Here is a 26,098-nt window from a genome sequence, read left to right as displayed (position 1 = left end):
TGTGACTAAAATGAAAGGAAATTTAGTTGACTAAAATCGCCCAGTGTTTTCATCATTTTGACAATAACAAGACTAAATCATTAGTCAAATGACAGAAGACTAGACTAAATGTAAAAAAGAGTGCCAAAATGGAAAATGTGTTGAGGGATGGAGCTCTGTGTCTCCGGGCAGGCTGGCTGGCACAGGCAGGGTTGTTATTAGGTATCTAATGAATATTTCATTATTCAGATTGACGAGGAGTCTTATTAAAATATGAAGATGTTGAAATTAATTGTCAATTACAAGTGGAGTGTCTTAATTTGAGGGGATATAAATGGTTGCAGTGGAGCAGCGGGGTGTGTGTGTGTGTGTGTGTGTGTGTGTGTGTGTGTGTGTGTGTGTGTGTGTGTGTGTGTGTGTGTGTGTGTGTGTGTGTGTGTGTGTGTGTGTGTGTGTGTGTGTGTGTGTGGCGCCAACGCAGGGCATCAGCTGTCGTTAGCACCTAATGGGAAATCAGGAAGAGGCGTGTTTTGTGTCGTCGTGGGAGACAAGCCTCGGGGTCAGCGATTTGAGGAAGGGGGTGGAGGGGAGGAGTCTTCAGAATTGCAACAAAGCTTGCCCTCAATTGAGAGGGTTGTGGTGTTGCCTTGGTGATGTGGCCGGGTTCCAAAGCTAATGAAGTACCTGTTTTACAGAGGGATGGAAGGAGAGGAGGGAAGGAGAGAGAGAGAAGTGCTAGAAAGAAAGAACGAAATAGAGTTAGATTTCCAGAGCTAATGAAGTAGCAGTTAAACAGGCCTGACCCCTAACCAGTCCAAATGGTACAGACCACTCGTCTGGAGCAGACAGGGAGAGGACAAGTTGGGGGGGGGAGGATTGGTTCGGACTGGAAAGACAGTGAAGGACAAATAGAAGGGAAGGTGAACGAGAGAAAAAGGGGAAAGAGAAAGAGGAAGGAAGACAGAGCTCTGTATAAGAAAAGAAAATTCAGATAATGCTCGCACTCTCTTAATCTCTCTCTATCTCTCTCTCTCTCACTCACACACATTTCCATGATGGTTTTAATTAGTTCTAATCTAGCAGCCCTTGGAAAAGCGTCCCTGAGTGACTCAGAGGACTGGTTTCCAGTTCCCATTGCTCCTGTGGGGCTCTGCCTAATTGGGCCGAGCTGGGCCGTGAAGAGAGCGTGCCACCGCTGTGTGTGTGACCACAGAGGCCTTCACACACACAAACTCCCATTTCTTGCTTTGTTTTTCTTTTGTTCACTGAGGGCTAATTGCAGTGTGTGTATGTGTGTAACTGAGTCTGAGGTCTTTGTTTTGCTGTTAATGATCATATGATAGATATAGTCTTTGTGCCAGCTGGGCATCACTCTTCATGTCTTTGTGTATAATGTGTCTGAGAGGGTTAGTTAAGTCAGAGCAACATAGCTAACTGTCCATCCATCCTACCAGAGAGCAAGCTACAACCAGGAATGATGATGGTCCCTTTCGGATGATGTCACATCCTGTTTCCTTCCCCAGCTGAACCTGGCGTCCAGTGGCTCCCTGCTGAAGAGGGAGAGCGAGGTGTACCCCGAGGGTCTACCTCACCCCCCCACCTCCGCTACCGCCCCCATCACCCCGCTCCGCCAGGGCCCCTCTGTCATCAGCTCCTCCAGCCTGCACTCCCACTCACACCCGCACGGCGTGGGACCCATACGCAGGCGCATCGCAGACAAGTTCTGCACCCCCATCGCCTCAGGTATACGAGAGGGTATGCATACAACCCTCAAAAACACACACTTGTGTACACACAAACATTATAATATATACAAGCATACTGGTAAACACATACTCACAGTCTTTCTCCCTGACTGACTTACAAACACACACACACACACACACACACACACATATATATCCATGACTAATGTGGTGTGTGTTTTCTCTGTAGAGCTGGCACAGAACTGTGAGTTCTATAAGAACGCTGATGTCAGACCTCCCTTCACCTACGCCTCTCTCATACGCCACGTAAGTCTCCTCTCCTCCATTTATCTTCCTCTCTTCTTTTTCTCTTCCTGTCATCTCCTCTCATCTTCCTTTCCTCCTCCCCTCTCTTCTCTCATTTTGGTATTGTGATAGCTCCGTTGAGACGTTGTCTAATGTTGTCCCCTCTCTGTCTCTCTCTAGGCCATTCTGGAGGCTCCAGACAGGCAGCTGACTCTTAATGAGATCTATAACTGGTTTACACGAATGTTTGCCTACTTCAGGAGAAACACAGCCACATGGAAGGTGAGTCCACACACATTCCTACACACACACTCCTCCGCATACACACATGGTCACTCACCTACTATACATACACTGCATATCCACACACACACAGATTAGACAATATTCCTTCCCACACACACCCACACACTCACACACACACTCGGCAGCCTCAAAAACTGACATGGCCATTGAAACACCAAGCTGTTTTGATGATTATAAGCCATTTTACCCACAATGCCCTGAGTGGAGTGTGTGTGTGCGTAAGTGTGTGGACTCACTCCATGTGGCTGTGTTTCTTTACAGAGGTGTTAAATTGACTTACCCCACCCCCTCCCTCCGTTCATTCCTCCCTCTTTCACCCTCCCTCCCTCCATCCCTCCCCCTACCTCCCTCCCCCATCCCTCCCCCTTCCTCCCTCCCCCCCTTCCTCCTCCTTCTTTTACCCTACCCCTCCCCTCCCCCCATCCCTCCCCCTTCCTTCCTCCTTTTTTTACCCTCCATCCCTCCCCCTTCCTCCCTTCCTTTTTCCCTCCCCCTTCCTTCCTCCTTCTTTTACCCTTCTTTTACCCTACCTCCCTCCATCCCTCCCTCCCTCCTTCCTCCCCCCCTTCCTTTCTTCCCTCCCCCTTCCTTCCCCCTTCCTTCCTCCTTATTTTACCCTACCTTTCCATCCCTCCCTTCCTTCCTCCTTTTTTACCCTACCTCCCTCCATCCCTCCCCCTTCCTCCCTTCCTTTCTTCCCTCCCCCTTCCTTCCTCCTTATTTTACCCTACCTCCCTCCCTCCATCCCTCCCCCTTCCTTCCTCCTTATTTTACCCTACCTCCCTCCCTCCATCCCTCCCCCTTCCTTCCTCCTTATTTTACCCTACCTCCCTCCCTCCATCCCTCCCCCTTCCTTCCTCCTTACCCTACCTCCCTCCCTCCATCCCTCCCCCTTCCTTCCTCCTTATTTTACCCTCCTCCCTCCTCCATCCCTCCCCCTTCCTTCCTCCTTATTTTACCCTACCTCCCCCTCCCTCCATCCCTCCCCCTTCCTTCCTCCTTATTTTACCCCCTACTCCCTCCCTCCATCCTCCCCCTCCCTCCTTCCTCCTTATTTTACCCTACCTCCCTCCTCCATCCCTCCCCCTTCCTTCCTCCTTCTTTTACCCTCCATCCCTCCCCCTTCCTTCCTCCTTTATTTTACCCTACCTCCCTCCCCCATCCCTCCCCCTTCCTTCCTCCTTATTTTACCCCCTACCTCCCTCCCTCCATCCCTCCCCCTTCCTTCCTCCTTATTTTACCCCATCCCTCCCCCATCCCTCCCCCTTCCTTCCTCCTTATTTTACCCTACCTCCCCCCCCCTCCCCCCCTTCCTTCCTCCTTATTTTACCCTACCTCCCCCTTATTTTACCCCCTACCTCCCTCCCTCCATCCCTCCCCCTTCCTTCCTCCTTCTTTTACCCTACCTCCCTCCCCCCATCCTCTCCCCCTTCCTTCCTCCTTTCCTTATTTTACCCTACCTCCCTCCCTCCATCCCTCCGCCTTCCTTCCTCCTTATTTTACCCTACCTTCCTCCCTCCATCCCTCCCCCTTCCTTCCTCCTTCTTTTCCACCGCCCTCCATCTCTCCCCCTTCCTTCCTCCTTCTTTTACCCTACCTCCCTCCCTCCATCCATCCGCCTTCCTTCCTCCTTATTTTACCCTACCTCCCTACCTCCCTCCATCTCTCCCCCTTCCTCCTTATTTTACCCTACCTCCCTTCCTCCATCCCTCCCCCTTCCTTCCTCCTTCTTTTACCCTACCTCCCTTCATCTCTCCCCCTTCCTTCCTCCTTCTTTTACCCTACCTCCCCCTTCCTCCCTCCCTCCCTCTTCTTCCCTCCCTCCTGGTCTCCTGAAGAGTTCTGTGAACTCTGACATGGCCTACGAAGACGGTTCCACTTAGCTCAGTGGAAACACATCTCACTATCACAGAGCCTCATTACAGTCACACACACACGCAATGGCTTCTCTCACACACACATTCCCACAAACACACTCTCGCAGTCCATGACTCACACACAGACTCACACACACACCTGGCTGGACCTCGACAGTGTAGGTGCTGACCCATTTCTACTGAAGCCTCATTCTAATTTGAGTGTCAGTTCCTCCAGAGAGAGGGAGATTGAGCGAGAGAATGAGAGAGACAGATGAGAGGAGGGGTGAAGAGGGGGTGTCATGGCCCGAGCCTCGCGCTAATAGCCTTGAATTGGGAAGGGAGGGAGAGAGGGACTAAGGCAGGAAGGGAGGGAGATGCCAGCCTGGAATATCTTTGCCGCCTCATTTCACCTTTATGAAATTTTACAATTAATGTATTCTCCCGCTTCCTCTCCACCTTGGTCCGGCCATATAAATATCTACCTTTATATTTTAATATATGTATGGAGTGTCCAGAGGTTTGGCCTGTATTAAATATAGAGGAAGATGTATGTTCTTTAATGGGCCTGGTTATTTCATGAGGAGAGCTAGTGTCAGCCATGGGAAGTCATTGATCAGAGAGAGAGAGGGGGATGAGGGAGAGAGGATGGGACAGAGGGATGGGATGGGAGAGTGGGATGGGAGAGAGAGGATGGGACAGAGGGATGGGACAGAGGGATGGGAGAGGAGGATGGGAGAGAGAGGATGGGAGAGAGAGGATAGGGAGAGAGAGGATGGGAGAGAGAGGATGGGAGAGAGAGGATGGGAGAGAGAGGATGGGAGAGAGAGGATGGGAGAGAGAGGATGGGAGAGAGAGGATGGGAGAGAGAGGATGGGAGGGGTGGGAGAGAGAGGGATGGGAGAGCGAGGGATGGGAGAGAGAGATGAGAGAGGGATGGGTGAGAGGGATGGGTGGGAGAGAGAGGATGGGAGAGAGTGGATGGGAGAGAGGGATGGAAGACAGGGATGGGAGAGAGAGGGATGGGAAGAGTGGGATGGGAGAGAGAGGGATGGGAGAGATGGATGGGAGAGAGGGATGGGTGAGAGAGGATGGGAGAGAGATGGATGGGAGAGAGATGGAGATGAGAGAGAGGGATGGGAGAGAGAGAGAGATGAGAGAGAGGGATGGGAGACAGGGATGGGAGAGAGGGAGAGGTGAACTGCATACTGTTCAGTCAGAGAGCGTTAAACAGTGATTTAATTTCTCCAAGGTTCTGAATATGGTTGAGAACTGCTTTTTATGGGTAGAGAGCAGGGTCACATTCAGTAGAATATATTACAGCAAAATATCATTTAAGAGTCTGTCTTGAACGTTTGCTACCAACGTGGTATCACATCCAATATCACATTGAGGACAATATTTGAAGGGCTGTTCGCTGAAAGGTAAGAACTACACATCTGTTGTGTGGGCACTGTGACACACACACGCGACCTCTGTAACACCCCTACCCTCCTCTCCTTAACCCAGCCTCATCCCTACCCCCTATACCCCCCCTAGCTGTACCCCTACACCTCTCCAACACCACCACAGGCCTTACCCATACCTCTCTTCTCCACCTGTCAACCTTCTCCCCTTTCCCACATTTACCCTGACCCTTCTCTACACCTCTCCTCGCCCCGACCTCTGCAGGATGTGTTGTGTTTATGTGCGTGTCTGCTGGGTGTGTGTGTGACGTGTGCTGTGACCTGCGGTAAATGACTGCTAATGTTTTAACTGTGCGAATTAGGCTTTCATCACGGAGACAAATGCAAATAGCAGAGAATAGCAGAGGAGCAGCAATGGCGGGGTGGCGGGCTGAGATTGGGGTCATACTCATTTACAAAACGGAGCATCACGGCTTGAAAGAGAGGGGGTGTGAGGAGGAGAGGGGCGGGGGTGGTCTGGGGCTGATTATGGTTTGTGTAATTATGTGTGTGTGTGTGTGTGTGTGTGTGTGTGTGTGTGTGTGTGTGTGTGTGTGTGTGTGTGTGTGTGTGTGTGTGTGTGTGTGTGTAATTACGGTGAGGAGTGATGCACGCTCTGCCTGTCCCTCCCTCACGGATTAAAAAAGCGTGTCAGAGAAAATATGCAGGATTTAATTATAGACAAATTAAAATTGGTAATGAAATTGGGCATGAACAAACTACAAACAGCAGATGAAAAGGGAGGACGGTCCCTAGGGGAGTGAGCTGCAGATAGCGGTGTGTGTGTATGTAGATTGTGGCTGATTAAAGACATTTTAAAATAAAACTAGGGAAGGAGATGCACATACTTGTCTTATTTCCAGCTACAGACAGAATAGTGTGTTTAGTGTGTGTGTCTCTGCCGGGCTCCTGTGTTTAGTGTGTGTGTCTCTGCCGGGCTCCTGTGTTTAGAGTGTGTGTCTCTGCCGGGCTCCTGTGTTTAGGGTGTGTGTCTCTGCCGGGCTCCTGTGTTTAGGTGTGTGTCTCTGCCGGGCTCCTGTGTTTAGTGTGTGTGTCTCTGCCGGGCTCCTGTGTTTAGTGTGTGTGTCTCTGCCGGGCTCCTGTGTTTAGTGTGTGTGTCTCTGCCGGGCTCCTGTGTTTAGTGTGTGTGTCTCTGTCGGGCTCCTGTGTTTAGAGTGTGTGTCTCTGCCGGGCTCCTGTGTTTAGTGTGTGTGTCTCTGCCGGGCTCCTGTTTAGTGTGTGTGTCTCTGCCGGGCTCCTGTGTTTAGTGTGTGTGTCTCTGCCGGGCTCCTGTGTTTAGTGTGTGTGTGCCGGGCTCCTGTGCCGGGCTCCTGTGTTTAGTGTGTGTGTCTCTGCCGGGCTCCTGTGTTTAGAGTGTGTGTCTCTGCCGGGCTCCTGTGTTTAGGTGTGTGTCTCTGCCTGTGTTTAGAGTGTGTGGCTCCTGCTCCTGTTTAGGTGTGTGTCTCTGCCGGGCTCCTGTGTTTAGTGTGTGTGTCTCTGTCGGGCTCCTGTGTTTGTGTGTCTCTGCCGGGCTCCTGTGTTTAGTGTGTGTGTCTCTGTCGTGCTCCTGTGTTTAGTGTGTGTGTCTCTGTCGGGTCCCTGTGTTTAGTGTGTGTGTCTCTGCCGGGCTCCTGTGTTTAGAGTGTGTGTCTCTGCCGGGCTCCTGTGTTTAGGGTGTGTGTCTCTGCCAGGCTCCTGTGTTTAGTGTGTGTGTCTCTGCCGGGCTCCTGTGTTTAGGGTGTGTGTCTCTGTCGTGCTCCTGTGTTTAGGGTGTGTGTCTCTGCCGGGCCCCTGTGTTTAGGGTGTGTGTCTCTGCCAGGCTCCTGTGTTTAGTGTGTGTGTCTCTGCCGGGCCCCTGTGTTTAGTGTGTGTGTCTCTGCCATGCTCCTGTGTTTAGAGTGTGTGCTCCTGTGTGTTTAGTGTGTGTGTCTCTGCCAGGCTCCTGTGTTTAGTGTGTGTGTCTCTGCCGGGCTCCTGTGTTTAGTGTGTGTGTCTCTGCCGGGCTCCTGTGTTTAGGGTGTGTGTCTCTGTCGTGCTCCTGTGTGTCTCTGCCGGGCTCCTGTGTTTAGGGTGTGTGTCTCTGCCTGTGTTTAGAGTGGTGCTCCTGTGTTTAGTGTGTGTGTCTCTGCCTGTGTTTAGTGTGTGTCTCTGCCATGCTCCTGTGTGTTTAGTGTGTGTGTCTCTGCCAGGCTCCTGTGTTTAGTGTGTGTGCTCCTGTGTTTAGTGTTTAGAGTGTGTGTCTCTGCCGTGGCTCTGCCGGGCCTGTGTTTAGTGTGTGTGTCTCTGCCGGGCTCCTGTGTTTAGTGTGTGTGTCTCTGCCGGGCTCCTGTGTTTAGAGTGTGTGTCTCTGCCGGGCTCCTGTGTTTAGTGTGTCTCTGTGTCTCTGCCATGCTCCTGTGTTTTAGTGTGTGTGTCTCTGCCTGTGTTTATGCTCCTGTGTTTAGTGTGTGTGTCTCTGCCATGCTCCTGTGTTTAGTGTGTGTCTCTGTGCTCCTGTGTTTAGGGTGTGTGTCTCTGCCATGCTCCTGTGTTTAGTGTGTGTGTCTCTGCCGGGCTCCTGTGTTTAGTGTGTGTGTCTCTGCCGGGCTCCTGTGTTTAGTGTGTGTGTCTCTGCCATGCTCCTGTGTTTAGTGTGTGTGTCTCTGCCATGCTCCTGTGTTTAGTGTGTGTGTCTCTGCCGGGCTCCTGTGTTTAGTGTGTGTGTCTCTGCCGGGCTCCTGTGTTTAGTGTGTGTCTCTGTGTGTGTCTGTCTCTGCCGGGCTCCTGTGTTTAGTGTGTGTCTCTGCCTGTGTTTAGTGTGTCTCTGCCGGGCTCCTGTGTTTAGTGTGTGTGTCTCTGCCTGCCGGGCTCCTGTGTTTAGTGTGTGTGTCTCTGCCGGGCTCCTGTGTTTAGTGTGTGTGTCTCTGCCGGGCTCCTGTGTTTAGTGTGTGTGTCTCTGCCGGGCTCCTGTGTTTAGAGTGTGTGTCTCTGCCGGGCTCCTGTGTTTAGTGTGTGTGTCTCTGCCATGCTCCTGTGTTTAGAGTGTGTGTCTCTGCCATGCTCCTGTGTTTAGTGTGTGTGTCTCTGCCGGGCTCCTGTGTTTAGTGTGTGTCTCTGCCGGGCTCCTGTGTTTAGTGTGTGTGTCTCTGCCATGCTCCTGTGTTTAGTGTGTGTGTCTCTGCCGGGCTCCTGTGTTTAGTGTGTGTGTCTCTGCCGGGCTCCTGTGTTTAGTGTGTGTGTCTCTGCCGGGCTCCTGTGTTTAGTGTGTGTGTCTCTGCCGGGCTCCTGTGTTTAGTGTGTGTGTCTCTGCCGGGCTCCTGTGTTTTGTGTGTGTCTCTGCCGGGCTCCTGTGTTTTGTGTGTGTCTCTGCCGGGCTCCTGTGTTTAGTGTGTGTGTCTCTGCCATGCTCCTTTGTCTGAACCTGTGTTTTGTGTGTGTCTCTGCCGGGCTCCTGTGTTTAGTGTGTGTGTCTCCATGCTCCTGTGTTTAGTGTGTGTGCCTCTGCCGGGATCCTGTGTTTAGTGTGTGTTCTCTGCCGGGCCCCTGTTTTAGTGTGTGTGTCTCTCCCCTGTGTTTAGTGTGTGTCTCTGCCGGGCCCCTGTGTTTAGTGTGTGTGTCTCTGCCGGGCCCCTGTGTTTAGTGTGTGTGTCTCTGCCGGGCCCCTGTGTTTAGTGTGTGTGTCTCTGCCGGGCCCCTGTGTTTAGTGTGTCTCTGCCGGGCCCCTGTGTTTAGTGTGTCTCTGCCGGGCCCCTGTGTTTAGTGTGTCTCTGCCGGGCCCCTGTGTTTAGTGTGTGTGTCTCTGCCGGGCCCCTGTGTTTAGTGTGTGTGTCTCTGCCGGGCCCCTGTGTTTAGTGTGTGTGTCTCTGCCTCCCCTGTGTTTAGTGTGTCTCTGCCGGGCCCCTGTGTTTAGTGTGTGTCTCGGGCCCCTGTTTAGTGTGTCTCTCGGGCCCCTGTGTTTAGTGTGTGTCTCTGCCCCTGTGTTTATCTATCTGCCGGGCCCCTGTGTTTAGTGTGTGTGTCTCTGCCGGGCCCCTGTGTTTAGTGTGTGTGTCTCTGCCATGCTCCTTTACAGGAGCCATTAGTTGACTTCTTTGTCTGAACAAGTTTTTGTCATATTTGAACAACTACAAATAACCACTACAAGGTTCTCTTTTCAGGCAGGCTCTCTACATGCTTATGAAAGCAAATGATCTCCTTCTCTCTCCCTCTGTGTCTCTATCTCCCTCTCTTGTCTCTCCCTCTGTATCTATCTCCCTCTCTCGTCTCTCTCTCCCTCTGTATCCATCTCCCTCTCTCGTCTCGCTCTCCCTCTGTATCTATCTCCCTCTCTTGTCTCTCTCTCCCTCTGTATCTATCTCCCTCTCTCGTCTCTCTCTCCCTCTGTATCTATCACCCTCTCTCGTCTCTCTCTCCCTCTGTATCTATCTCCCTCTCTCGTCTCGCTCTCCCTCTGTATCTATCTCCCTCTCTTGTCTCTCTCTCCCTCTGTATCTATCTCCCTCTCTCGTCTCTCTCTCCCTCTGTATCTATCTCCCTCTCTTGTCTCTCTCTCCCTCTGTATCTATCTCCCTCTCTCGTCTCTCTCTTTCCCTCCATTTAGAATGCTGTGCGCCACAACCTGAGTCTGCATAAGTGTTTTGTGAGGGTGGAGAATGTGAAGGGGGCCGTGTGGACGGTGGACGAAGTGGAATACCAAAAGAGAAGACCACCAAAGATGACCGGGTACAAACTCATCACACACATTTATCTGTCTGCCTGCCCACCCTGGCTCTCATCACACACATTTATCTGCCTGCCTGCCCACCCTGGCTCTCATCACACACATTTATCTGCCTGCCTGCCCACCCTGGCTCTCATCACACACATTTATCTTGCCTGCCTGCCCAACCTGGCTCTCATCACACACATTTATCTGCCTGCCTGCCCACCCTGGCTCTCATCACACACATTTATCTGTCTGCCTGCCCACCCTGGCTCTCATCACACACATTTATCTGCCTGCCTGCCCACCCTGGCTCTCATCACACACATTTATCTGTCTGCCTGCCCACCCTGGCTCTCATCACACACATTTATCTGCCTGCCTGCCCACCTGGCTCTCATCACACACATTTATCTGCCTGCCTGCCCACCCTGGCTCTCATCACACACATTTATCTGTCTGCCTGCCTGGCTCTCATCACACACCATCTGTCTGCCTGCCCAACCTGGCTCTCATCACACACATTTATCTGCCTGCCTGCCCACCCTGGCTCTCATCACACACATTTATCTGTCTGCCTGCCCACCCTGGCTCTCATCACACACATTTATCTGTCTGCCTGCCCAACCTGGCTCTCATCACACACATTTATCTGTCTGCCTGCCCACCCTGGCTCTCATCACACACATTTATCTGCCTGCCTGGCTCTCATCACACACATTTATCTGTCTGCCTGCCCACCCTGGCTCTCATCACACACATTTATCTGCCTGCCTGCCCAACCTGGCTCTCATCACACACATTTATCTGCTCTCATCACACACATAAATCTGTCTGCCTGCCCCTGGCTCTCATCACACACATTTATCTGCCTGCCTGCCCACCCTGGCTCTCATCACACACATTTATCTGCCTGCCTGCCCACCCTGGCTCTCATCACACACATTTATCTTGCCTGCCTGCCCAACCTGGCTCTCATCACACACATTTATCTGTCTGCCTGCCCAACCTGGCTCTCATCACACACATTTATCTGTCTGCCTGCCCACCCTGGCTCTCATCACACACATTTATCTGCCTGCCCACCCTGGCTCTCATCACCACATTTATCTGCCTGCCTGCCCAACCTGGCTCTCATCACACACATTTATCTGTCTGCCTGCCCCTGGCTCTCATCACACACATTTATCTGTCTGCCTGCCCACCCTGGCTCTCATCACACACATTTATCTGCCTGCCTGCCCACCCTGGCTCTCATCACACACATTTATCTGCCTGCCTGCCCAACCTGGCTCTCATCACACACATTTATCTCCCACATGAATCTGCCTGCCTGCCCACCCTGGCTCTGATGATAAGTGTGTGTGGGTGATATGTGTGTGTGTGAGGTTATAGGTGTTGGCATGTATAATTGTGTCATTATTACTAGTGATGCACTGATATTACATTTTTGGCCCTTACCGATATCCAATGTTTTCCTTGCCTGATACCGATGTTTTCCTTGCCTGATACAGACTTTTAAGAATTCTAGTACAGTTAAATAGTTAACACACACACATGGACACAGCAGTCTAAGGCACTGCATCTCAGTGCAAGAGGTGTAATAGGTCGGCACACAATTGGCCCAGCTTCTTCCGGGTTTGGCCTTGGTAGGCCATCATTGTAAATAAGAATGTGTTCTTAACAGACTTGCCTAGTTAAATAAAGGTTACACACACTGACCAAAAAGTTATTTTGTTGGCATTTTTGTACGTCCCCATTACCAGTAAAACAATCAAAACCTATTTCTTTCACTTGCTTGCCTTTTTCGTTGTTCAGTCATTTCATTCTCAACCAGGATTTCTATGGAATGCCGTTTGAGTCTTTGCGTGTCAAAAAATATATTATTTAACACTATTTGACGTGTCAAATAAGCTTGTTGACCAATCAGGACCTGAATATGACTCTGCACCTCACATAATAATTTAAAGGGTTTATACATTTTTTACGTAGTTATTAGTATTTTACGTAGTTATTGGTATTTCATATGTCACGGTTCATCGATAAGTATGCTATGATGCTGATAAAGTTGTCTCGCGCACCTACAGTGCTGGTCAAAAAACTAGCTAGCTGATGGATGCAAACAATGTTCTTCCCCAAAAACATAGCAGAACGACATAATCTGTTTCAGTAGCTATAGTTAGTTAGCTAAATATATAGATAGGTGTCATCATCTAAATAACCCTAATTTATAAGACAGTTCTTATTTGATTATTGGTGGTCGGACCCATCTATGTGAAGCTAGCCACAATAAGGATTAGCTGCAATTGTGGACTTTGCGGTTAGCCTTCAAAATAAAAGTATAGCATAATTCTACTATTTGTATTCATTTGCATTACTGTCAATGGCATACTTTTATTTTTAAGGCAAACCGCAAATTCCACTATTGTGCCTAATCTATAACATGGCTAGTTTAACACATAACCTGGTGCGGTTGAGCCTCAATAGCCAGATGAAGCTAACTGGCTGCTTATAACGTTAGCTTTGGGCAACAGGGTTAAGTAGCTGGCTAGCTATTTATTTTCGTGAACTGAAGTTCAATTTCAATAGGCAAACAACAAGTGGCAACCTAGCTAATATTACTCACAGGATTCTTAAATCATTGCTAAGAATAATGAAAATGACTGCAGTTTCTACTGGTCATTGTTTTTGGGCTGGTTGTGTTGGTGCTAGCTAGGTACCAAGCTAAAGCTATAGCTACACCAGAGGTTTCGGTCGAACAAATTATGCTTTATTACCAACGCAGTATTGTAAACACATTGTTCGTGGCCGGTGTTTTCTTGTTTGCAGAATGTTTTGTACAGCTCTGACAGTGCTACTGTATCTTTTTTTACACGTAAAGACCCAAACAATGTTCCATAGTATGTATGTTGTGAAGCTAATGGCAGTGATGTCAGGATGAGCCTGCAGGAAGGGTACCACATGAGGGAGGAGGATGTCTTCCCTGTAACGCACAGCATTGAGACTGCCTAAAATAACAACAGGCTCAGTCCGATGATGCTGTGACACACCGCCCCAGACCATCATGGACCCTCCACCTCCAAATTGATCCCGCTCCAGAGTACAGGCCTCGGGGATAACGCTCATTCCTTCAACGATAAACTCAAATCCGATCATCACCCCTGGTGAGACAAAACCGCGACTCGTCAGTGAAGAGCACTTTTTACCAGTCCTGTCTGGTCCAGCGATGGTGGGTTTGTGCCCATAGGCGTCGTTGTTGCCGGTGATGTCTGGTGAGGACCTGCCTTACAACAGACCTACAAGCCCTCAGTCTAGCCACTCTCAGCCTATTGTGGACAGTCTGAGCACTGATGGAGGGATTGTGCGTTCCTGGTGTAACTCGGGCAGTTGTTGTTGCCATCCTGTACCTGTCCCGCAGGTGTGATGTTCAGATGTACCGATCCTGTGCAGGTATTGTTACACGTGGTCTGTCACTGCGAGGACGATCAGCTGTCTGTCCTGTCTCCCTGTAGCGCTGTTTTAGGCGTCTCACAGTATGGACATTTCAATTCATTGCCCTGGCCACATCTGCAGTTCTCAGGCCTCCTTGCAGCATGCCTAAGACACGTTCAGGCAGATGAGAAGGGAGCCCGGGCATCTTTCTTTTGTTGTTTTTCAGAGTCAGTGGAAAGGCCTCTTTAGTGTCCTAAGTTCTGATAACTGTGACCTTAATTGCCTACCGTCTGTAAACTGTTAGTGTCTTAACGACCGTTCCATAGGGGCATGTTCATGAATTGTTTATGGTTCATTGAACAAGCATGGGAAACAGTGTTTAAACCTTTTACAATGAAGATCTGTGAAGTTATTTGGATTTTTACAAATGATCTTTGAAAGACAGGGTCCTGAAAAAGGGACATTTTTTGTTGTTGCTGAGTCGAGGTATACACGTCAGCTTTGACAGCGGTTTTGCACATCGGGGCGTTAAACTAGACATTCCGATATGTTCACCCCTAATTATTACCAAGGGGTTAACTCAGGAGTCAAATTTAAAGGCCTGCTCTGTCAGTGTGTGTGTTTCATATCTAAATGTGTGAATGTGTGTGTTTCCCATTCTACGTATTTGTGGACACCATTACTGTGCTGCTGTCTATGATGCAGGGTGGAGAGAGGTTTGTTAGCGTGAAGCGTGTGTCAACAAATCTTCACACGTCGCTCTGGATAAGAGCGTCGGATGACAGAGGCTTGTTAACATGTGTCACAAGATTTTCAATTCCAACTGCCAGAGAAATCAGGCCATATTACACAATCAAACACACACACACTTAAATACACACATGCCTGCACAGCAGCTATCAGAGACTGGGAACCGTTGTTGTGGGAGTGTTAACAGCATCTGTTTACAGTATGTGTGTATGCTTGTGTGTGTACCGGGTGCATTTGTTACATTTGTAAGTTGTTTTTGGCTGCAGCTGCTCCTTTACACACATGCACTCAACATGTGGGCAGCAGGTAGGCTAGCAGTTCGAGTGTTGGGCCAGAAACTGAAAGGTCGCTGGTTCGAATACCTGAGCCAACAAGGTGAAAAACCTTTCGGTTACTGGTCCGACCCTCTTAACCGCTAGGCTACGTGCTGCTCCGTGGCTGACCCTGTAAAAACAACACATTTCACTGCATCTACCCAGTATACGTGAGATGTGTTTAATTCTAATCTCCACCTATTTCTCCCCCCTCTCTTTCACTCTCTCTCTAGGAGTCCTACTCTGGTGAAGAATATGATTTCAGGCCTGGGCTTCGGTTCCCTAAACGCCAGCTACCAGGTTAGTGTACACACCTACACACACACTAGTTAGCAAGTTAGGCTAGTTAGTGACATGTGCACACGTCCAGAACACTCCTCCCCACATGCACACACACCTCCCAACACACAGACGTACAGTGGTTCTTCCTTTAACATACTGCAGCACAGCTGGCCAGGTGCCGCAGAATTCTGTGGCACATTATTTAAGTGTCAGCCATTGTTGCCAGAATGACGCAATTTGCAACAGATTTACCACAAACGGTCGCGGCATAAGCTCCAAACTTTTAAAGGAAGAACCATTGTACACATACACCTTACTCCATCCGACCATGACTCAGATCACTTATAGCATCAACTATTTGTCAATTAAGGTCACTGCATGAAATTTGTGCTTGTCCTAGAAAATCAATTTCAGTCACTCCTATCACATGCACACACTCCCTGGGCAAACCAACCAGCAATGAATGCTCTCTCACTTTCACTCTCTTTCTCCTTCTCTACCCCCTAACCCACCCACTCCCCACCACACACACCACACACACACACACACACACATACACACACACACATGCACACACACAAACACACACTCACGCCACTAAACCCTTAAGCAGTGAAGTGTAGTGTGCAGGAGCCCCCTAGTGGTTCTATGTGGTAATCCTGAAGAGTTAGTCATCCAGGCAGCACTGCTTTAGTCTTCAGCATGACTGATTATCAAATCAACGTTTATTCGTCACATACTCAGTTTACAGCACGTTAAAACGGTGCAGCGAAATGCTCAGCAAGTACTCAACAGGACTAAACAGTCAAAGCATCTGTGTTACTGAATAAATACATGGGTTCTTCTTGTTCACAAAGTTTATTTGTGGATTCATAAGTACTTGAAGTCAATTGTGATGTATGTGAGTGTCTTTTAATGTAAATTTGTGTGTGTGTGTGTGTGTGTGTGTGTGTGTGTGTGTGTGTGTGTGTGTGTGTGTGTGTGTGTGTGTGTGTGTGTGTGTGTGTGTGTGTGTGTGTGTGTGTGTGTGTGTGTGTGTGTGTGTGTGTGTGTGTCAGGCGGCCCTTGCAGAGAGCAGTTTAACTCTACTGAACAGCCAGGGCCTGGTTAACCCCTCATCTGCCGCCAGCCTCAACATGCTGCATGGGATGGGTCATGATGATGTCAGCTCCACTGTGGAACAGATCAACAGCAACGGCAGCTGCAGCCCTACACTCAGCCCACAGCAGTATGGGTAAGACACACACACACAAACACACTCCCTCTCTCTTTCTCTGTCTTTCTCTAACGCGTCCCTCTGCCTTTCAGACACCAGGTCCATGTGAAGGAGGAGCCCACTGAGATCGAGGAGGACAGCCGCTCCATGTCGCTCATGGCAACTGTCACTCAGAACATGGCATTGCCTAGCGATCGCGATGACCGCGATTTGGATGATGAGCTTCCCACCGAGGAGCTGGAGTAGGATTGGATGAGCTGAGCCAGTGGACGGGACTTTGAGGTTTAATCCCGCCCGCTCCATTGGAGTGAAGCGAAATGATGACCACATAAAAAAACAAGATAGAGATAAAAAAAAAAGATAAAGATCATGATTTTTATAAAGCAAGAAACCAACAACATTGACAAACAGGGTTAGACCTCCATTACATACTGACGCAAAAATAACACTCTGGAGCATTGCTTTATTCCCACACATTTTCACCCACCTCACCCCCTCCACCCTCACCCGATGAGCAGCGTATTGTCAGAGAGACAGCTCTCAGTGGTGATATGGAGGGAGGGTCCCCTCTCCTCTCTCCTCTCCCTGTTGATTCACACAGATGGTCTGCCCGCCCTACAGTCCTTTAGTGCTGGAAGTTTGATGTTCATACCACTACAATAGGTGTGCGAGAGAGAGTGTGGAGAGACACACATCAGATCATGTGTATATATTGTTTGGAACAGTCACTAGGAGGTGTACAACTCTCCTCCTCTTCTCCGGTCATGTTAGTTTCTTTTTCTTTTCTTCTTTTGCCTGAAAGAACTGCTGGGCTTTGAGATGGAAGGAAGAACAGCGGTTTTCTCAAGGATTACCCCACCTGCTCACACATCAGAAACCAAGCTTACAAACCAGTCAGTGATCCATAGGTGGGACTGAGACTGGATTGCAGGATTCTGCCCTATGCCCACTCTCTCTCTAGCCATTATCTGCCCTATGCCCACTCTCTCTCTAGCCATTCTCTGCCCTATGCCCACTCTCTAGCCATTCTCTGCCCTATGCCCACTCTCTAGCCATTCTCTGCCCTATGCCCACTCTCTGGCCATTCTCTGCCCTATGCCCACTCTCTGGCCATTCTCTGCCCTATGCCCACTCTCTAGCCATTATTATTATTTATTTTTTTACCTTTATTTTACTAGGCAAGTCAGTTAAGAACAAATTCTTATTTACAATGACGGCCTAGGAACAGTGGGTTAACTGCCTGTTCAGGGGCAGAACGACAGATTTGTACCTTGTCAGCTCGGGGGTTTGAACTTGCAACCTTCCGGTTACTAGTCCAACACTCTAACCACTAGGCTACCCTGCCATATGCCCACTCTCTAGCCATTATCTGCCCTATGCCCACTCTCTAGCCATTATCTGCCCTATGCCCACTCTCTAGCCATTCTCTGCCCTATGCCCACTCTAGCCATTCTCTGCCCTATGCCCACTCTCTAGCCATTCTCTGCCCTATGCCCACTCTCTAGCCATTCTCTGCCCTATGCCCACTCTCTAGCCATTATCTGCCCTATGCCCACTCTAGCCATTCTCTGCCCTATGCCCACTCTCTAGCCATTATCTGCCCTATGCCCACTCTCTAGCCATTCTCTGCCCAAGCCAGACAAGACTCTCTTTACTCATTATGACAAACAAAAAAAAAGACATTGTTTCCCCCCCAAAAAGACCCCTTGGTGCTTTACTCCTCCTTCATGTGATATAGAGTGATGGGCACAGGCCAACCTGAGAGAGAGAGACAAAGAGAGGGAGGAAGGAGAGATCATCCACACAGAGATATCTGACTGAAATAGTTTATGATTATGGAATACAAAACATTTTATATTCAAAAGGTGGTGGCTTTTTCACTTCCTTCTTTCTTTGATGTTATCTTCATTTATTTTTTAGGATTCATATTTCCATGGTGATATAATTCTGTTTCAAAGTGTATTTTGTAAAAATGCATTGTTTCTTTTGTTTTTAGTTTTTATTAACTCTGCTTGTTCGCACCATTCCAAACTAGTATTGGTGGCAAAGAAAGTGCAGTATTGTCCCAAAATTCCCCATACCCCAGCCCACCATGAATACCTTTCTGTGTGTCTGGGTTTGCCAGTTTAGATGGCAGGAGATTGAGAATAGCACTTAGGATCGAGGGCCTCAGCTCCTGAGAACACTCACCAATAATCCCAACATTATCATCCATTTGTATTATTCCTTTTTAACTAACTTTCATTCCTTTTTATTTTATCTTCTCGTAGTTAGTTGAGAAACATCAGCTGTGATACAAAGCAATGCTTGAAAAAAGACATTATGGCAGTCAGAGAATACCTCACCCCACAAATTTCTGCCCGGAAGTGTGTGCAAAATGTTAAAGAAGTAAGGGGGAATTCTGCTCAGTTTCATTTCAAAGTTCTATTGTTACTATAGTTACTGTATAGAAGCTGTCTGCAATTCACTGTGTGAGTTGAACTCAAAGGAATAGCACGTGAGATTTAAAATCTTTTGTTTTCAGTGAGCATAAAAGCATTTCCTTCTCTGCAGTGCCATACCAAATTTAAACACATTATTTTTTATGTATTTTCTGCTTTTTCTCCCATTTTATTTTTGTTACAGGTAACCAAAGAAATGTGTAGAAAACCAAAAACCCTGTAGTTTATTTTTCCCCTTTATGAGTTTTTCCTCTAAAGAACTGGCCAAAAGACAATAAACATCTGACATTTAAATTATTATTGTATTATCGTAACTCTTACGTTGAATTTGTTCATGACAGTACTGACCATTCCAAAAACCAAAGTATAAAATGCTAAATAGAATTTGGTGATGTTAAAATCTTTTTTACATATGTTTAACTGGTGCAAATGACAACTAACATTAGGCATGCTATGGTTGAAGGCCAAAAACAGTATTAACAAACAGCCTTTTGCAGTTCCTTCGATAAAGAAAGAAAGCACTTAGGATTTAAATCTCTATCTCTCCATGCTCAGGCTACCTGTGTTTCAAACACAACCCTAAGAGAGACTCCGCTGTGGGCAGGCCTAAGATGGGATTCAGGGTTAAAGATGACAAATCATTATCTTACCCTCATTAGGCACTTGAACACAACATTTATATACCTTTATGTGACACTAGAAGCCAGCAAAAAAAGAAGTGGGCTGTTGTCAGTTGTCCATTAACTGGGATACCGTGTAAAACAAAAAATGCATTTGTATTGCACTGTAATAATGCATGTTTTGATTCATTTCCTCAACCAAAACAATATTTTCATTGTGAAACTATACATTCAAACATCCCTTTGTGCTATGCAGGAGAATGTCATTTTTCTGACCTGGCTCCCGGTTTGATTGAATAGGACCAAAAGTCCCATTGTCTAGCAGTGAACAGTTCACTTAATGTACTTTCTTCACTCCTCACCTACAGTATACTCTAGCAGACACAACCGTTTAACAAATACCAAAAAGGACAGGTGTTATAATAAATAGGAACAAAATTATGTTTTGCTCTTATAGTGTCTTCATACTCTCACATTGCTATAGAAAGACGTTCATAATCCCCTAGTCTGTGAGTAGTTGTGATAGAGACTGTTTGAAGCTGGCTGCCATTCCAAACATCACATCAGTAGACAAACAGAGGGTTTTTCAGAACAGACATACCATTATGACCATTTGTGATATTTACAGCAAAGAGAGAACAACTGACAAATGACAAAATCATACCAATGTGAAAGGGGCACACCAAGGGACATGTCAACTTATGTCTTTTTTCTAAAACAACATTTGGGAACAGTTTTGTCAAATCAACTCTTGCACCATTTTCTTTGTTTTTAATAAAGGAGTCTTTGTATTGACTTCCTGTGTAAAACAGCACTGTTTCCTGTATAAGTAGCGTTATGATGCTTCACGTCATCAGACTGATTTATAACAAACAGAGTGGGAGAGGGACACCAAGAGTAAAAACCAAAAATAACACTACCTCCTTTTCAAAATGGTTCACAATAAAAGCAAATGGGAGACTGGAGACCAGAAATATGTCTGGTTTAAAAAAAAATAATCTTCCTCAATAATAATAATAGTGAAATATACCAAAACACAGCTTACTGTTAATACACATTAAGTGGGGCTGAAAAAGCTTGTCTGGCTATCTGGACTCCAAATTCATGAGCGTGAGCGCAAAAACAAAGAGACGTTACAACAACATTACACCCCGTTAAAGATAGACTACCTCTCCTAAAACACCAGATAACTGGTGCGTTCTCCTAAGAGTGAAGAATGAAGTGGTCACCATGTTTAAAAGGTCTACTCTCAGCTGTGTATTATTGGCTCTCTCCGTTCTGTCCATTATCATACAACTCCGTGAACAGCCTCTTAACTGGGTGCTCTAATTGTATGCACGCATATTTATGAGCCGGCTTTGCCGGCAGCCAATGATAGTCCGGTCGTTAGCTGCGACTCAATGGGGCAGGAAGCTGGTTGTCAGGAGTGATGATGGGCAGAATGTATGAGTGCCCTGCACCCGCCATTGGGCCACACACACACTAGTGCCCGCCACACGCCAGCGGCCCACACTACACATGAATGGAGAGAACAGCTTTAAGATGGCAGCGATAAAGGAAACACACTCACCGGCTGTAGTCAGTGTTCAGTCGAAAGGGCCCTTAGTATCAGTCAATGAGCCTCAGAGCTGGGAATTAAAGCCCTGTGACATGGAGCTGGCCCTTCACGGTGAATAGTGGCCCCTGTCACTAGGAGCCGGGCCCCTGTTGGCCCCTTGGTTCAGACAGCTGAGGAGAGGCTCTGAGTAACTAAAGATACTATCCAAATACAAACAGAGCTTAGTGTACACCCTCACTTGCTGGGAGACGGACAATAATAACAGCTTACAAAGGAATGAATGATTACTACTATTATTATTGTTATGATCCAAACTCTCACGAAAGAGGCGCTGCTCCATTCAGTTAATATATGATGTTTGAATTCTCATCCTTTAAGGTACACCTGTAAGCCAAGCTGTTTTATCAAGATGTAGATTCACATTCGTTGATGATGTTGACAGATCGCCATAGGCACTTCTGTTCCTTCTCCGGTTTGGCTGTTATGATGTGTTATTGTATATTAACACTTGGCTTAGCTCTCGAGGGCATTCTTTACCATTGTCTTTTTGATTTTCTCTTTTGTTCATTTAGTTTTTGTAAAGCTTCCAGCTTGGATTCCTATACTGTATTGCTAATGCTGAAGTGTATGTATTTATCATATTAAGTGCTGCAGGTATCTTTGTTGAATAGTTATTCCTTTCTTTTTTTTCTCGTTTTCTTCATAAAACGTCTGGGACGATGATTTTTTTAAGTGTATTATCTCAAAAAAATAAAATAATTAAAGTTAGATAAGTGGTTTAGGTAACAGCTGTTTGTATATTTATCTTAGCTAGGTCTATTTTGATACATTTTGTCTCTGTACTACATTTTTAAGGAAAGAAAAAGAAAAACAACAGTAAAACAAAAAGTTGACTTCATTATGTATTGCTGATACCTCAGAAGGACTTTTCTCTAAGACAGGACCAAAACCTCAGAAAAAATGAGAGAAAGAGGAAAATAATTGAAGAAAATATGTAGCCCCTCTCTAGCTTTTAAAGATGGACCAATGTAAAGGTGATGTTGTGGGTCCTTTATGTGCCAATATGTGTCCTCTGACCCCTGACCACAGTCATTCCTTTGATGATCTTTAACTTACAGCGGTCAATCACTCAATAGGACAACTGGGCGTGGCCCTCAATCAAACACCTGATTGCATTTGTCCAATTAGAATCCTAACCAAAGGTGTTGTGAGTGGTCATGGCTTACAAGCTAACAGACCACCACAACCATAACCACAACCGTAACCAAACCAACCCTAGGCACTAATCTACCACAAGCTACTTCCCATACCTCAAACCATTCTTCGCTATCACCATCGCTATCATCTCTTGGACAAGCACTCTTCCTATTGGATCAGTAGTGACTCCAGGGACCTAATTGGCCCCGCCCCTGCTCTATGATTGGACAGCTCTTAGGTGTCATGTTGAGGAAAAGGGAACTTAAAGGACAGTTGCCCATGTTATTATGAACTTCACAGACCCCCCAAAAATGGAACTACCACTTCAGCTGTCCTCTGGTTGTATCTTAGGAATGTGTGTACATTCAGCTGTCCTCTGGTTGTATCTTAGGAATGTGTGTACATTCAGTGACTCTCTGTAACATTACTTAGTTTCTGTTTACCTCTCTTTTATCTTTTTATTTTGTTCTGTTTCTTCATTTTTTGAAAGTGTGACCCAGGGGAATGGGTAAAGTAGGAGCAGGCGGTGGTTTTTAAGATGGTCTAAAAGAGGTTTAAAAAAAGGCGACTTTGCCACCGAGACCTTTGCCCTTTCTCCCTTCCCTGGGTGGCCATGTAATGCCAGTCACTGTCCTTTCCCCCTTCCCTGGGTGGCCATGTAATGCCAGTCACTGTCCTTTCCCCCTTCCCTGGGTGGCCATGTTGCCAGTCACTGTCCTTTCCCCCTTCCCTGGGTGGCCATGTAATGCCAGTCACTGTCCTTTCCCCCTTCCCTGGGTGGCCATGTAATGCCAGTCACTGTCCTTTCCCCCTTCCCTGGGTGGCCATGTAATGCCAGTCACTGTCCTTTCCCCCTTCCCTGGGTGGCCATGTAATGCCAGTCACTGCCCTTTCCCCCTTCCCTGGGTGGCCATGTAATGCCAGTCACTGCCCTTTCCCCCTTCCCTGGGTGGCCATGTAATGCCAGTCACTGTCCTTTCCCCCTTCCCTGGGTGGCCATGTAATGCCAGTCACTGCCCTTTCCCCCTTCCCTGGGTGGCCATGTAATGCCAGTCACTGTCCTTTCCTCATGCTGTATAAAACATACATATATCTGTGTATTTGTAACCTGAATCTTCTTGTGTCTGTCCATGCAGACAATAAAACAACTGTACAGTAGGTCTAGTTGCATGTAATCTGTACTAATTATTGACAATGGCATTATAAAATGCAATAAAATACTTATTACACTGTCTGACTGTGTCAGCGTGATGTTCTTTATCTGTCCAGATGTTCCACTGGTTTTACGCACGCTATTCCTAGAGGTAAAGAGATGGTTCCGTAGTGCAGTCAAATGCCTCATACACCTGCCCCACACCATAGCTGTATCCACCATCCCCTTGGCCCTACTCTCCCCCTTCCCCACCTTTCTCCCCAGCTCACCAATGATTCACCCCTTCCTCCTGAGATTTAGAAAGAGCTATATTGTGTGTGTCAGAGAGAGAGAGAGGAGGGAAATGTGCTTTGAATAAGAGTGGCAGACAGGGCGAGGCCTCAGAACAAACAGACTCCTGGCAAGGAGCACACTCACACAATACACACACAATACACACTCACACAATATACACACAATACACACTCACACAATATACACACAATACACACTCACACAATACACACACAATACACACTCACACAATACACACTCACACAATACACACACAATACACACTCACACAATACACACACAAACACACTCACACAATACACACTCACACAATGCACACACACACAATACACACACACAATACACACACACAATACACACTCATACAATACACACACAATACACATACGCACACACAATACACACTCACACAATACCCACTCACACAATATACACACACAATACACACTCCCACAATACACACTCACCCAATACATACTCACACAATACACACTCCCACAATACACACTCACCCAATACATACTCACACAATACGCACACGCAATACACACTCACCCAATACACACTCACACAACACACACTCACCCAACACACACTCACACAATACACACTCACCCAACACACACTCAAACAATACACACTCACCCAATACACACTCACCCAATACATACTCACACAACACACACTCACACAATACACACTCCCACAATACACACTCACCCAATACATACTCACACAACACACACTCACACAATACACACTCACGCAATACACACTCCCACAATACCTCTTCCCACAATACACACTCCCACAATACACACTCACCCAATACACACATACTGTAGGTGGACTCACTCATCACTCCAGCCTGATTGAGGAAAGGGAGAGAGTGTGGGAGCAGCGGTCCCAATGTGTGTGTGTGGTGTGTCAGTCAAGGGAAACATCTGGAATAGTAGAGGCATGGAGTGTGTCTGGTGAGAGACTTCGATCCTCTACCAGTCTCGCCATCTCATTTAGCTGATGACATTTGTCAAATCATATTCACCACTTTGACTGTATGACGTAGTGTCTATCCTGTTGTTTCCTCTGTTGTAGTGCTCACCCTGTTGTTTCCTCTGTTGTAGTGCTCACCCTGTTGTTTCCTCTGTAGTGCTCACCCTGTTGTTTCCTCTGTTGTAGTGCTCAACCTGTTGTTTCCTCTGTTGTAGTGCTCACCCTGTTGTTTCCTCTCTTGTAGTGCTCACCCTGTTGTTTCCTCTCTTGTAGTGCTCACCCTGTTGCTTCCTCTGTTGTAGTGCACACCCTGTTGCTTCCTCTGTTGTAGTGCACACCCTGTTGTTTCCTCTGTTGTAGTGCACACCCTGTTGCTTCCTCTGTTGTAGTGCACACCCTGTTGTTTCCTCTGTTGTAGTGCTCACCCTGTTGCTTCCTCTGTTGTAGTGCTCACCCTGTTGCTTCCTCTGTTGTAGTGCACACCCTGTTGTTTCCTCTGTTGTAGTGCTCACCCTGTTGCTTCCTCTGTTGTAGTGCACACCCTGTTGCTTCCTCTGTTGTAGTGCACACCCTGTTGCTTTCCTCTGTTGTAGTGCACACTTCCTCTGTTGTTGCTCACCCTGTTGCTTCCTCTGTTGTAGTGCACACCCTGTTGCTTCCTCTGTTGTAGTGCACACCCTGTTGCTTCCTCTGTTGTAGTGCACACCCTGTTGCTTCCTCTGTTGTAGTGCTCACCCTGTTGTTTCCTCTGTTGTAGTGCTCACCCTGTTGTTTCTTCTGTTGTAGTGCTCACCCTATTGTTTCCTCTGTTGTAGTGCTCACCCGGTTGTTCCCTCTGTTGTAGTGCTCACCCTGTTGTTTCCTCTGTTGTAGTGCTCACCCTGTTGTTTCCTCTGTTGTCGTGCTCACCCTGTTGCTTCCTCTGTTGTAGTGCTCATTAATTCATGTTATGTCTGCATTCTCTAACATCACAGTGAAAACAGTGAGTAACTCCTCAACCTTCTCTCTGCCCTTACCCTGTTTTGTGTTTCACCTCCGTTAAAGGTCAGGGATTCGGGAGGGACAGCTGATCCTCGATCTGTGAGTGAGCGGGTCAGCTGCGGTTGCTGTGATACAGTGTGTGGCCACCAGGAGGGGTAAACAAACCAGACAACAGACGAAACAGTTACAGTACATCGCCTGGAGGACACAGAGCCTGTTTACATACTGTAGACATGACTCCTTCCTTTCAACTAGACACAGCCTGAAGGGCGGCAGGTAGCCTAGTGGTCAGAGTGTCGGACTAGTAACTGAAAGGTTGCAAGATCATATTCCTGAGCTGACAAGATAGAAAGTCGTTCTGCCCCTGAACAAGGCAGTTAACCCACTGTTCCTCGGCTGTCATTAAAAATAAGAATTTGTTCTTAACTGACTTGCCTAGTTAAATAAAGGTACAAAAAAAGGACACACAGGGTCTGTTCACATATTATACTGTATAACCACTTCCTTCATTCCTTGAGGTAATCACTGATTTGACCAGGGTTGGATTGGTGAAAGCCATTGGGTGGAGACCTTGGGTGTGTTTCCAAAATGGGTAGCTGAAGATACTGT

General features: G+C 47.4%; 1 protein-coding gene across 6 annotated transcripts in view; it reads left to right on the top strand.

Moving 5' to 3' along the window:
- Positions 1-23,302, top strand: part of foxp4 (forkhead box P4) — a 200,783-nt gene extending 177,481 nt beyond the window's left edge. For 4 of the 6 annotated variants that reach the window (XM_064968595.1, XM_064968593.1, XM_064968594.1 and 1 more), the window contains 7 exons: positions 1,503-1,734; positions 1,915-1,991; positions 2,151-2,252; positions 10,157-10,278; positions 14,988-15,054; positions 16,095-16,270; positions 16,345-23,302. In XM_064968595.1, the coding sequence (XP_064824667.1) occupies positions 1,503-1,734; positions 1,915-1,991; positions 2,151-2,252; positions 10,157-10,278; positions 14,988-15,054; positions 16,095-16,270; positions 16,345-16,498 (930 nt within the window). In that variant the 3' untranslated portion in view covers positions 16,499-23,302. The remainder of the gene's footprint in view (positions 1-1,502; positions 1,735-1,914; positions 1,992-2,150; positions 2,253-10,156; positions 10,279-14,987; positions 15,055-16,094; positions 16,271-16,344) is intronic. The other 2 variants (XM_064968599.1, XM_064968596.1) reach the window with 1 other exon arrangement.
- Positions 23,303-26,098: the final 2,796 nt, after the last annotated feature.

Source organism: Oncorhynchus masou, chromosome 6, assembly GCF_036934945.1.
Source record: "Oncorhynchus masou masou isolate Uvic2021 chromosome 6, UVic_Omas_1.1, whole genome shotgun sequence".
In the NCBI taxonomy this organism is placed as follows: Eukaryota; Metazoa; Chordata; class Actinopteri; order Salmoniformes; family Salmonidae; genus Oncorhynchus; species Oncorhynchus masou.
Note: the sequence above shows the minus strand (reverse complement) of the source record. Positions and strands in the feature narration are given on the sequence as shown.